The sequence below is a fragment of the Phoca vitulina genome, unplaced genomic scaffold, assembly GCF_004348235.1.
Source record: "Phoca vitulina isolate PV1807 unplaced genomic scaffold, GSC_HSeal_1.0 scaffold16, whole genome shotgun sequence".
NCBI lineage: Eukaryota > Metazoa > Chordata > Mammalia > Carnivora > Phocidae > Phoca > Phoca vitulina.
The window spans coordinates 30,818,790-30,831,934 of NW_022589719.1; the positions used below are offsets into that span (position 1 = coordinate 30,818,790).

The window sequence follows — 13,145 nt, forward strand, 5'->3', positions numbered from 1 at the left end:
GGGGGTGGCAGCCCTGCCAAAGCCCCCCCACACCCATCAGAGACCAGGTGCCCCTGGCCAGGCCTCCCCGCCGGGCAGGAACAGCTGTGCTCTGGCCTCTGGGCCTCCCTCCGAGCTGGGTTAAACTTTGACTGATTCCTAACCCCTGTTCCGTAAATGTCACCTGGTCACAGTTTAATTCCAGTCTGGGTGGCTTCAGTCTCCACTTCCCCCACCTCCTGTAACCAGCTTCTCCTGGAGGTCCAGGGCCAGCTGCATCTGGAAGGATGCTGGTGGCTTCAGGGTCACGCCTCACAGCTCCTGGTCCCGGTTGGAGCCAACCTGAGTGACCTTTGCTGGACAGACACCTGGGGAGCCCGGTGTCGGCGAGGGTGGTGGCCTCTGCCACGCTCCAGGCTTCTCGGCCGGGGAAGCAGGTGCCGCTGTGGGGGAAGCAGGGCCCCCCCGTCGGCCCCTTTGCCCCGGGCCAGCTTCTGTGAAGTGGGCACCTCCACTGGGGCCCCCCGGGCGGGCTCCATGGCATTTTCTGAACTCCTGGACCAAGTGGGTGGCCTGGGCAGGTTCCAGGTTCTCCAGATGGTGGCTCTGGTGGTCCCCATCGTGTGGCTCACCACTCAGAGCATGCTGGAGAACTTCTCGGCCGCCGTGCCCAGCCACCGATGCTGGGTACCCCTCCTGGACAACAGCACTGCCCAGGCCAGTGTCCCCGGGGCCCTGGGCCCCAAGGACCTCCTGACCGTCTCCATCCCCCCGGGCCCCAACCATGAGCCCCACCAGTGTCGCCGCTTCCGCCAACCACAGTGGCAGCTCCTGGACCCCAACGCCACGGCCACCAACTGGAGCGAGGCTGCCACAGAGCCGTGCATGGACGGCTGGGTCTACGACTACAGCACCTTCACTTCCACCATCGTGGCCAAGGTAAGAGCCTCTCCTGACACCTTCCCCAAGTCCTGGCGCTTTAGAGGCCAAGGTCAGAACTCACATTTGACTGGACTCAGAATGGCCCAGTCCTGGGAGGGACCCGCCTCGACAGGCCCCCTCCTCCAGGACATCGCCCCGGGGTGGGGGGGAGTCAGCAGCAGGACTCGGGCTTGTGGAAGGGTGGGTGGTACCGAGAGCTGGGGCCCTGGACAGCCAGGTCGGCCGGGCTGCCCCTGATTAGCTGTGACTCAGGTAGCTCCCCTCCCCGCCGCCCAAGCGCGGAGCCCAGTTCCACCTCCTGTCTGGGGACAGGCGACCCCTGGGGGCCAATCAGGCAAATCTGGGCAAGAGGGAGGGGCTGCCCATCCCAGCAAGGGGAAGGGGCCTCTTTGTAGAACCAGAGAGGCCTGGGGGAGTGGTGACCAAGCACCAGCTCAGGGTGGCGCTGCCGAGTGGGTGAGGCAGGGGAGAGCGAATGAGTCTAGAGAGGGCTTGACCCTGGACCAGAGGGCCACAGGGTGACAGCCCGGTCCTACCACCTTAGAGGTCACCAGGCCATCCACCCTTGCCTAGCTCCCACGGGCCTTCCCATCCAGCGCCTCCGCCCCCTCACCTCTGGGCTCAGCTCCCACTCCTCTCCCACCAGTGGGACCTGGTGTGTGACTCCCACACCCTAAAGCCCATGGCCCAGTCCATCTACCTGTCTGGGATCCTGGTGGGAGCTGCGGTGTGCGGCCACATCTCCGACAGGTGAGTGCCCCTGGCTCTGGCAGCACCCTTTTCCTTGCGCCCCTGTGCTCCTACAGCCCTGGCATCTTGCCGCCCTCACTCCTGACACCATCCAGCTCTGCCACTGAGCAAGCCTCAGACCCGCTCTGGGCTTTGGCTTCCCCCAGGGCTCCTCTGGGGTTGGAGAGGGTCATCCGTCCCATCCAGCGTTCACTGCTAAAATCTGCTCAGCCCCAAGCCTGCCTTCAGATGCTGCTCGAGGGCTCCCGCTGACAGGGCACTCCTTCTCTGCCCAGCGCGCCTTCCAGCTGCCTGGACCTTGGGGACACTGCCTGCGCGTCCAAGCCTTCCGTGGGTGGATAACTCAGGGCCGGACGCAGGTGTCACTCTCGCCTCTGCTCAACGGGCAAGCCCAGGGGGGTCCAGAGCCCTGTGGCTGGGGCCGTGGCACGCCGTGCTCCCAGCCACATCGTCTGTGTGTCCGTGTGCCCGCAGGTTTGGGCGCAGGCTGGTGCTGACCTGGAACTACCTTCAGATGGCCGTGTCGGGCACGGCCGCCGCCTTCGCCCCCACCTTCCCCGTGTACTGCCTGTTCCGCTTCCTGGCGGCCTTCGGCGTGGCAGGCGTCATGATGAACACCAGCACGCTCCGTAGGTCACCTGACCTGGGCCCTGCGAGGGAGGCTGGCGCAGGCTCCCGGCTGACCCTTGTGGTCTCCTTGCAGTGATGGAGTGGACATCGGCGCGCGCCCGAGCCTTGACGATGACCTTGAACTCCCTGGGCTTCAGCTTCGGCCAGGTCCTGATGGCAGCCGTGGCCTACGGCGTGCGGGACTGGGCCCTGCTGCAGCTGGTGGTCTCTGCCCCCTTCTTCCTCTGCTTTGTGTACTCCTGGTGCGTGCCATGCCCCCGCTTCAGAGAAGACCTGCCTACCCTCCACCCTGGGAGCAGGGGGTGGGGGGTGCAGGCCCACGAGGCTCACCCAAGTGCCCGCGGGGCTGCTCCCCTCCCTGCTCCTCCCAGGTGCCTCCTCCTCAGCCCCGGCTAGCCTCCCGTACTGACGTTATTAGTAAAGAACAGGGACCAAGACCCAGTGGTCAGAGGGGACTCCTGGCCTCCCCACAGGGCTGACATACGGGGGAGGTTAGGGAGCATTTGCACTGCCCTCAAATACACAGCCCTCAGGCCTGGCTCTTGCCAAACTCCTGGGACATAGTAGGTGCAGAGTAAATATTTGTTGGATGGCTACCTGGATGGATGGATGGATGGATGGATGGATGGATAGATAGATGATAGATAGATAGATAGATAGATAGATGATAAACTAGTGAGTGGATGGGTAGATGGAGGGGATGGATGGATGGACAGATGGATAGATGGATGGATGGATGGATGCACTTCAGGACAGAGCTGAACCTGGCTCGTTTACCTACAGACCCAGCAACTTAGGAGTTGCTTGGCCATTGTGGTCACTGCAGAGGGAAGCCCAGCAGAAGCCCAGGGGAGGATGGGACTCCCGCACTGGGAGGAGGGCTGACTCACAGACCTCTCCGAGCCCAACAGGATAGAGCCAAAAGCTCTTAAAATGGAGCCTTGAGCAACTAACTTGCAGTCACTCTCCAGAGCAGGAGACAGCAACACCTGGTACACTGGCTCAGAGAGGAGACAGTCCTGCCTGACAGGTGGCCTTCTACCTACTGACCCCCCGGTACCAACAGAGTGGAGGTGGGAGGGTGGAGGGCAAAGGTCAATGATGCGGAGTCCAGGGCACCCCTCCTGGCTGTCTGAGGCCGATGCTGGCCTCCCGGTCGCTGCCAGTGCTCTCTCCCAGGCCACATAACCTGTCCCCTGGCTCTGACTTCCCCCACGTGCTACAGACCCTGAGTCACCTCCTGGGTCCTGCCTCCGCCCAGCCTCCAGCCTCCCATTTCCCACCCGCTGTGTGACATCTCCGTGACTGGGGTCTTGGCATCCCAAATGTAACATCTCCTGCACTTGCTCTTTCCCGAGGCTTCCCCAGCATGATAGCAGCCCCCACCCACCGGGTCCCAGAGTCAGAGTTGCCATGACACCTCCTCCCCGTCCCTCCCCGTCCCCCCACCCCAAGTCCAGCAGGTCACTGGGTCTTGTCAACTCTACCTCTAACATGTACCTTGAGTCCCCCTTCTCTCCCTGGTTCTGCTAACCCTGAAGGACCTCAGGGCCCCACGCACGAGGAGCAGGAGGCCCCACCCCTAGCTGCTGCTCATAGGAGAGAGGGGGCCTGGCTGGGGTGGGGGGGCCTGGCTGGAGGCAGGAGCCTGTGTAGGGTAGTGGGCATGACAGGGGACTCGGTGCGCTGGGCCAGTGCAAGCGGTCTGGGCTGATGTGGAGGGCGGCGGGGGCCACGTTAGTGTTACGGGCTGGGTCCCGGCACGAGAAGGGGGAACTGAGATGCATTGGGCCAACTAGCATCCTGGCATGGGCAACAGGGTCAAAAGTGAGGCAAGGGCAGTGGGGCGGGTCAGATGCAAGGGATACTGGAAGTGACAGGAATTGGTGGTTGACTGGGTGCAGGTGGAGGGGGCTGGTGATGTCAGGACCAAAGACCCTGCTGGGTGTGAAGCTGTTTGCAAGGAGGGGCCCTGGGGGAGGAGCCCGCTCAAGCAGGAAGGTGCAGCCTTGAGGGTGAGCAGGAAGACAGTGTGACAGCAGGGAGGCGCCAGACAGGAGGGGACCCTGGGGGGCCTGCCATCCCATAACCACTGGGGGGTCCTTACTGCACACGGGGTCACCTGGGCCTGGCTTCCAAGTGAGGCAAGGGAAAGGCCACCAGGTCGGGAGGGGGGCAGGAAGGGAAGGACTGGGCCTCCCAAACACAATCCGAGAGGGAGAAGGAAAAAGGCAGAAAGGGTGGCCTGTTGGGGAAGGAGGGTGTCAAACGGCGTGGCCTTCCTGAGCCTGGGGCCTGTGGGCACCAGTGAGGCCAGCCCCCGGGGACAGGAGACAGAAGGGCAGTGAGGCTCGTGCAGGCCAGGCCCTGGGGGCCACAGGCAGGGCCCCCTTCCATTTCCACCTCTGAACCCTGGCAGGTGGCTGGCAGAGTCCGCCCGATGGCTCCTCATCACAGGCAGGCTGGAGCGGGGCCTGCGGGAGCTGCGGAGGGTGGCTGCCATCAACAGGAAGAGGGTGGTGGAGGGCACGCTGACCACCGAGGTGAGGCCAACCCTCAGACCCTCTCCCTGCCCCCGCACTGGGCCCCTGGGAGGAGGAGGGTCAGAGGGAGGAGGGTGGGTCCAGTGCTCCCAGTGCTGACAGGGTGCCCCCACCCCGCCGCAGGCCTTACTCTCAGCCATGCAGGAGGAGCTGAGTGTGGGCCAGGCCCCTGCCAGCCTGGGTGCCCTTTTCTGCACGCCTGGGCTGCCCCTCCGGACCGGCATCTCCACTCTGTGCTGGTAGATGCCCCTTGAACCCTGCCCGGGGCCCCAGCCTCTGCCTCTGGCCTGCCTTGGGCTGTCGCCGGCCCCCGGGGACCCTGGAATCAGGGCTCTGGCTGGCATCCAGTCAAGGGGCCTCTAATGACTCCCCTGTCCGTCCCACGGTCCTGACAGCACCTCCAGGACAGGGCGTGCAGCACGGTCACCTCCCCTCTAGTAGCGGTCAGGCTCCCAAAGGAAGCAGCCCAGGCTGGGGGGGCGCGGGCGGGGGAGCGGGAGAGATGGGAGGAGTCACAGCAAAGGCTCCGGGAGAGCTGAAGTGCCCAGCCCGCTGAGGAGGAGAGCGCCCGCCGCCCCGTCCGGAGGGGCCAGGGAGGAGGGAGGGGGTTATCAGAGCCCAGGCTCCAGGGCCACCCAGCAAGGACTGGAACCGCTGAGGCCACGGAGGAAGGACACACTCAGTAGAAGCCGTAGCCATGGAGGGGAGGCGGCACCCAGAGGGAGGGAGGTGGGAATATCCCGGCCTTCCCCCCACCCCCACTGCCCCGCCGGTGCACCTGCGCTTCGCACCAATGCCTCCCATTGGCCAAACCTCTTGACGGGCAGCATTGACAGGGAGCCCAGGGAAAGGTGGTCTGGAGACCACCCCTCCACTACACAGAGCCTGCAGGAGGAGGGTGGAAATGGGTCTGAGAACAAAGGAGCCAATGAGCAGCCCACCCCCCGGCCTGACTCCCCCGGCCCCGCCCCGCAGGTTCGCCTTTGGCTTCACCTTCTACGGCCTGGCCCTGGACCTGCAGGCCCTAGACAGCAACATCTTCCTGCTCCAGGTCCTCATTGGGGTCGTGGACATTCCGGCCAAGATAGGCTCCCTGCTGCTGCTAAGCCGTCTGGGCCGCCGGCCCACCCAGGCGGGGTCCCTGGTGCTGTCAGGGCTCTGCATCCTGGCCAACACGCTGGTGCCCTACGGTGAGCGCGCGGGCCTGGGTGCGCACGGCTGTGGCCCGAGGCTTCCCTACCTGGGGGCGCTGAGCCAGGAACAGAGGCCCTTGTCCCCTCCTCAGAGGGTGCTGGACCAGAGCAGGGGCCCAGTTAGGAAGGAGGCTGCGGGGCCTCCGGGAGAGATGGTGGTGGCCTGCAGCAGACAATGAGCAGGGATGGTGTGGAGGGGTGGCTTCGTGACAAACTGTGGAGATAAAATAAGGCTCAGAGCCAGAGTGCAGGGGGAAGGTGGGGAGCAGGGGGCTGAGGAGGTCTCCCAGGGTCTGGCTCCAGGTGTCAGGCTGGGTGGCAATTTGGGGGCAGTGAATGTAGCCATGAGGTCACTCGGGATGTGCTCTGGGGACACCCAGGTGGAGCTGAGTCACAGACATTGGGAGGTCAGGTTGAAGTCTAGGCTGGAGAGAACCCCCATCTGACCTCGGGGCCCCTGCCACCAACTTCGATAACCCCATCTCTGTCCACAGAGATGGGGGCCCTGCGTTCAGCCCTGGCCGTGCTGGGGCTCGGGGGTCTGGGGGCTGCCTTCACCTGCGTCAGCATCTACACCGGTGAGCTCTTCCCCACTGTGCTCAGGTGAGGGGTCGCCCAGAGCTGGGAGGGCAGCGCGGGGGCGGCCTTCCCCAGCCTCGGATGTCCCCACCGCCATCTCCCTTCCATGTGGTCTCAGGGCCGCCCAGGAGCATCCCGGCTCGGCCTGAACCACTGGGCCATCCTGGACAGAGTAGGGGCTGGGAGGTCAAAGCCACGGTGGGCGGGCAGAGGGGCCCCTCACTGGTGTGTCTGCGACGACAGGATGACCGCGGTGGGTCTGGGCCAGATGGCAGCCCGAGGGGGAGCGATCCTGGGGCCTCTGGTCCGGCTGCTGGCTGTCCACGGCCGCTGGCTGCCCCTGCTGGTGTACGGGGGGGTGCCAGTCCTTAGTGGCCTGGCTGCCCTCCTGCTCCCAGAGACTCAGAGCCTGCCGCTGCCCGACACCATTCAAGATGTGCAGAACCAGTGAGTGAACTCTGCCCCGGGAACCCCCTTTCTGTCCCTCCAGGGAAGCTTGGAGTAGGGCAGGCCTGGTCCCCCCCACCCCCCGCTGCTGGGCAGAGGGAGAACAGGGGTGCAGAGAGGGACAGGCCTGGCTCGGAGTCACACTGTACATCTGTGGGAGAGGGGAGACCAAAGGCTGGGTCTCCTGGCTGACCGTGTGGACTTGGTCTCCTGCCCTTCATGCCACCATTTGAGGCCCAGAGAGCTGGGCCACCCTCCACTCCACCTTAAGAGAAGTCAAGAGGAAGGAAGTGCATAGACCTTCGGAAGGGGGAGGGCCGAGGTTGTGATGGGCATTGTTGGGGCGCTCACAGGCCCCAGACTCTCCCGATGAAGCCCCTGGATGGCCGGCAGCTCTGTCACTGCCCACGCCCTCCCCAGCACGTGTTCAGGGAGCTCATTCCTGGGCTCCTGGGCAGTATCTCCTGAGTCCTCAGGAGAGACACGGTGCAGGGGTCAGAGGTCACGCTGCACCCACGAGAACAACCCTCTTATCTTTCGTGTCTGAACAGGGCGGTAAAGAAGGCGACACGCAGCACCCCGGGGCCCACTGTCCTGAAATCCACACACTTTTAAGCCTCCCGGGAATTCTGCGAGGCGACGCTGGGAGGAGCACCTTCTCTCCTTTGGAGAAGGCAGGATGGCAAAGGCCCCCATCTCTAGAAGAGGCCCCAGGGGCTGCCCCTCTCTGCCTGAGGAGCCGCCTTCAACAAAGAAAGGGCCAGAGGACGGCTTCACCGGCTGGGGGCTGCCCCGTGCACCCTCACGGGACCCTCCCTCGTGACTGCGAGAAGGAGCAGGGACCCACAGGAACCTGTCCACCCCTGCTCCCCTCCTCACTGCTCACGGCCCCTAGCTGCCCACTGCCCCCCCCCCGAGCTCGGAGGCCACCACCACCCACAGTCAAATCTTCCCCAGCTCCTCGCACTGCCCCGAGGGCCCCACACAAGTCTCAGCTCCTCAGCTGTTCCCAAAAGGCCCCCAGTCCCCCCTCTCTCCACATTCCAGCCAAGGACCAATCCTCCCCGCCCCTTCTCTACCTGACAAAGTCCCTCCCAGACCCAGGGCCCAGGGCCCAGCCCGAGGACATAGTGAAACCCTTACCCACAGCCGTGGCCCTGCACCTGACTCCCACACTCCGGCCTCGGAGTTCCCAGAGGGTTGGGGTGGCCGCTTACCCCTTGACCCCAGCTCCCACACAGAGCCTGGCAGGAGGGGCACTGGTGCGGGGGAGACAAAAGAGTGAATAAAGGAACACATGACAGCCCCTCGCTGCCTCCAGGGATGAGCCATGGGTGGGAGTGGGGGCAGGGAGAGCTCTGGGGAACCCCTCAAGGGGCTGGCCCTTTCCCAGGAGGGTTTTCCTGCCCTGAAGGCCGGGGCCAGAGTGTCTGCCCTTTCCGGCCTCTGTTGTGGGCCAGGCACCACCCTGGATGCCTCAAGGCATCATCTTATCTTCTTCCTTCAAGGAAGACAGCCCATTTTACAGATGGGAAAGTAAGGCTCAGAGAAACCAACTGCCCATGACCTGCAGCTCAGAGGGGCAGAATCAAGAGCCCAGCCCCGGTCTCCAGAGCCCAGCCCTGGCTACGACACCCCCTGCCCCTCCGGCCGCACAACTGGGCAGCCAGTGATGCCTCTCGAGTCAGGCGCCTCGCTCTCAGAACCAGCGGGGACCCCGCGGAGTCCACCGGCACCCCTTACAGGAAAACCCCGGGCAGGGGCTCAGATGGAAAGGGACGGACGCCCGAGCTCCCCTAACACAAATGCGGGTGCAGGCAGAAGCCATTTGCGGCCCATCGGGGTCCCCACCAGCTGCTGATCTGCTGAGCCACCCCAGAGCTGTGCTCAGGTGGTCTCTGCTTCTGCCTGTGTCACTGCTTCCTGGCACCTCCGCAAAGGGCTGTGCCCCCACACACGCGCGTGCCCATGCGCGTGCACACACACACACACACACACCCGCATCAGTAGTGGGTACACACAGGAGAAGATGAACAGGAAAATGGAAAACTGCTCCTTGCCCCTGGGAGACAGGATCACTCACTGGCCTGGTCTTACCCGCCGCAGCCCCTCGGCCTCTTGGTGGGGGGGTGGGGGGGTGGGATCATGTCTTTCAGGCGCCTGCCTGTGGTCGCCCCTCAGTGAAGACCCCAGGACAAGGGGGGTGGGGGTGGGGATCATGTTTGTAAAGCTGCCCAAAGGCAAGGTTGTCTCAGCCTGCCCTGAACTTTTGGTCCCGTCTGCCTGCTGCCCAGATGAGCCCCAGCTACTTTCTTACCCTTGCTCAGCATTCTTAGGGCCCCCTGGTGTCCAGAAGCTTCCAGAAGAGAGAACCCAGGGCTGGTGAGAGATGGCTCCTCCTCTCCCCTAGAGTGTTCTCCAGTTCGCCACGTGGTCAGAGTTATCCCTTTGCCCACATTCAGAGCAGCCTGGCTCCTGGCGCTTCCAGGGGGTCCCAGTCTTCTAGAACCCAGGACCTACCTGCTTCCAACATGAACTCACTGAACTCAACGGGACCCGGAAGCTGGGAGGGTCCAGGGCCCTGCCCCTCTCGGGCAGCTAGGTGGTGTCATCACCATGGCTGAGTGGATGCCCTGCAAAGGGAGAGGGGGCACTCTTGGCAGCAGTCAAAGGCCCGCTTTCCAGCTGGGCGCCACCACCCAAATGGCAGGCCTTCACTCGGGACACCACAGGGAGCTCCTGACCCCAGAGGCAGCAGGGGCACCCTGCAATGGAAGAGCCAAGGGAACTGGGTGTGGGAAGGAAGAAGCCATCAACTACCCTACAGTCTCATTCCCTCCCATGGCGGGAGAGGGGCAGTGGGGACAGGAAAGTGGCTCAGGACCCTCTCTGGCCATCCTCCTGTCTCCAGCCAGATCTGCAGCTCTCCCAGAAGGGTATGTGGGGAGGGCAATGCAGGCTCCTTCAGCGCCATATCCACCTCCAGGAAAGGGATGTCCTCCCAGAGGAATCCCAGCCCTGGCTGAGCTTGTGTTCCCTCCCCTGGGGGGGGGCTGTGTGGTCGTCAAGGCCAAGGTATCAGCTAGACTGCACTTTGAGCTTCTGCCCCAACTCTGTCCTTGATCCTCCCCAGGTGGAATCTCCTGACATATCCCTGCAAGTACCAAGTGTCAAAGAGTGAGGTTCCTGGAATTTCAGTCACCCCCAGATGCTGTTTGCGCACTCCTGGGGGTCACTGCCAGGCCAGCCAGACCTCAAGAAGCTCAACTCGGGCCCAGTGTTAAGTTCAACATCAGATGCCCAGATGAAGGAGCTGAGACTGAGGTGACCATATCTCACAGATGGGTAAACTGAGTCAATGGTAGAGTCCAGAAATCTTTCCTCTTATAACCAAGTCCTCGAGTGACAGGAGCTCTTAGCCTCCTGACACAGAGAGGAAAGCCCTCAGTCCTACAGCCACATGGCAGTGAGCAGGACTGGGGCCTCTCCTTCCAACTCCTGCATTGTCCCTATTTCCAGTCCTCTACTCTGACAGACTGCTCAGGACCATTCTAGAAATTTCTAGAAAAGAATGTTCCCTTTTTGGCACCACAGAACTCCTGCCTGCCTCTATTTTCTTTGGCTAGTGGTGATGGGGCAGGGGAACCTGAGATGCTTCCATCCCTTGGACGGAGAGAGCAGCAGCAGAAGGCCCGGGAGCAAGGTCGTCACTGGTACATGGACAGGATGTCCTGGCAAGACTGCCCCGAGTCAGGGCCTCCCCTCTGCCCCAGGCTTCCACAGGGGGTTAGAGCTGACCTCAGGTTCCAACACTGTGAGCAGTGGGGGACGAGCCGAGCCCATGCCTCCCCCAGGTGGTTGGTTCAGGAGGGCAAGGTGAGGCCAAATCTATGGAAATCCACACCTGGGGGCGGCTGCAAGAGAACCCACTATCTCACCAATGACAAGAGTCTGGGGAAGAGCTCTCAAAGGTCCCTGGGGAAACACCCCAGGGTAAGGAGGATCTTCAAACAAAAGCTTCATTCCAGGATGGAAGGAAGGAGGGGGAGGGTCTCCTGTGGACGTGCAGCCCAGGGACCCTGAGAGGTGTCCAGGCCTAAACATGGACCAGGCTTGTGAGCTGGAAAATGCCGCAAGAATGAGCTGGCCGGCAACAGAGCCACCTGTGGATGGAAGCTCGCAAAGAGACCCAAGTGGTGAAGGGTGATGGCGAGCCAACGGCAGGAGAAAGCGGAGCCAGCAGAGGGAGACCCATCCAGCACAAAGTGGAGGAGACCTGAGTGGCAGAAGCGTGGCTGAGTCACGGCTCATGTGTCCAGTGGCGTGGCAATCCACCACAGCCAGCTGGGAGATGAAGACCACCCACACTCTGCTCCCCTGAGAACGTCCGCACATTCGGGTCCTCACTACAACCTTCGCCTCGAGAGTTTCTACTCCTTGCCACCGAGAAGCTTAGCAAATACAGACCAGCCTCTCAGCGTGTTTGGGACCGTGGGCCTGTTCAGTGTCTCCAGGAAGGAGCAAACACCCAGGGATGAGGTTCTGCAGGCCCAGGAGCTACCCACAGTCAGCCCGCATGGACTGGGGGGGCGGGGGGGGCTGCAGATCATAGAGTCCAAATCCTTAGAGATGAAAAAGCAGAGACTCAAGTTATGCAGAACTGGGGGCAAATGTGGACTCAGCCTCTGAAGCTCTTGTCGCCCCGGAGTACCACCACCTTCCCCGGGGCTGTAGCAAGTAAGACCCGCGCACAAGCGGCCCCCAGAGGCATAGACCCACCTTAGCCACTAGGGGGCAACATGACGCTCTTGCCTCTGGGGATTTGTCCTGACACGCGGGGGTGGGTGGGCTCCACCAGGCCACCTAGCGGTTCTCCAGCCCCACCCTCCCGCCAGGAGGTACATGGGGGTGAGACAAAGGCCGCCCCCAGGAGCCCAAAACCATGCTCAGCCCAAAACTCTGGACGCTACTTACCAGCTCTCACAGGCCGCAATTTGGGCCCAAACCCCAGCCCAGAGCCAGGACCGATGTCCCAACAGTACCCACCCCAAAAAAACTGCACAGGACCGTTGGATTTGGAAAGTTTTTGTTTTCTTTTCCCACACATTTCCGGGGTTGGGGTGTTTTCCAAGACTCAGACACATTTGTTAACAAAGAGAGAAAAAAAACTGGGGGAGCAGAGAGCCCGTGGGCAGAGAAGTGACCCCAGCAGTCAGCGGGCAACGCCCGGCTCTCTCTTCCCTGGTGCCCGCGCCCAACGGGTGCCACAGGCTGCTGCTCAGGTATCTAGATAATTTGTCTTTAATATATATCTGCATTTGCCTTTCCCCTCCCACCCGCCCCCCCCACCCCTGCTCCTCCAGCAGCTTCCCCATCAATGCACGTCGCCCGGCGGCACACAATAGAACAGGCCTCTCCCGGCCCCAGCCCCTTCCCTGGGCGGCACCAGGCCAGCGCCTCCTCCTGGTCGGCAGAGTCGGGGCGCTTGGGGGGGCACCCCACTGCCCCGCCCCGCCCCCGCTCCCTCCCCCCCCACGCTGGGCCGCTCGGCCCACCCGCCCGCCGTTCTCCCACCGACTCTGCAAACCCAAAGGTAGGAAAGGGAGACACAAAAAAGAAGTGGAGAGGGAGGGTGGGGACAGAGAGAGACAGCAAGCCTGGGATGGGGGCCAGAGGGCTTGGGAAGAGAAGGAAGGCAGGAGGGACAGAGGGAAGAAAAATGGAGGAAATGAACAGGACGAGTAGTGGACACTTTACAAAACCCCCAGCCTTCCTTCCCGCCCAACCCCACCAAAATAAAACTACCCCCCCTTAAAAAAATAAATCAACCCAGGGCTGTGAGCACGTGCCCTGCCCAGGGCGGGCGCAGAGCTGAGAGGGACAGACAGCCCCAGGACTGACGGCGCCGCCACTGGACGGCAGGAGGAAGGGGACGAGCACGGGGTTTCCTTTGCTATTTTTTTCTTTTTTCTTTCTTTCTTTTCATTTTTTTTTCTTTCGTTCGTTCTTTTTTCCCTTTTTTTTTTCTTTCTTTCTTTTTTTTTTTTTTTTTTTTTTTTTTTTTTTTTTTTTTTTTTTTTTT

At 62.4% G+C, this 13,145-nt stretch overlaps 1 protein-coding gene across 3 annotated transcripts; it reads left to right on the top strand.

The window, feature by feature from the left end:
- Positions 1-516: 516 nt before the first annotated feature.
- SLC22A12 (solute carrier family 22 member 12) lies at positions 517-7,678 on the top strand. 3 transcript variants are annotated; one of them, XM_032415036.1, is made up of 10 exons: positions 517-918; positions 1,568-1,671; positions 2,146-2,300; positions 2,375-2,543; positions 4,721-4,844; positions 4,968-5,083; positions 5,820-6,034; positions 6,532-6,640; positions 6,860-7,063; positions 7,615-7,678. In XM_032415036.1, exons 1-10 carry the CDS (start codon positions 517-519, stop codon positions 7,676-7,678), a joined length of 1,662 nt encoding a protein of 553 aa, XP_032270927.1. The 3 variants fall into 3 exon arrangements, with proteins under 3 accessions (XP_032270927.1, XP_032270928.1, XP_032270929.1); XM_032415037.1 differs by having other exon boundaries at positions 2,146-2,198; XM_032415038.1 differs by lacking the exons at positions 2,146-2,300; positions 2,375-2,543.
- Positions 7,679-13,145: the final 5,467 nt, after the last annotated feature.

Excerpts from the sequence above, each read along its gene's own strand:
- SLC22A12 (XM_032415036.1), top strand. The coding sequence starts at position 517 with ATGGCATTTTCTGAACTCCTGGACCAAGTGGGTGGCCTGGGCAGGTTC. Across the intron at positions 1,672-2,145 it reads TGCGGCCACATCTCCGACAG|GTTTGGGCGCAGGCTGGTGC; the intron begins GTGAGTGCCCCT and ends GTGTGCCCGCAG. Across the intron at positions 2,301-2,374 it reads GATGAACACCAGCACGCTCC|TGATGGAGTGGACATCGGCG; the intron begins GTAGGTCACCTG and ends GTCTCCTTGCAG.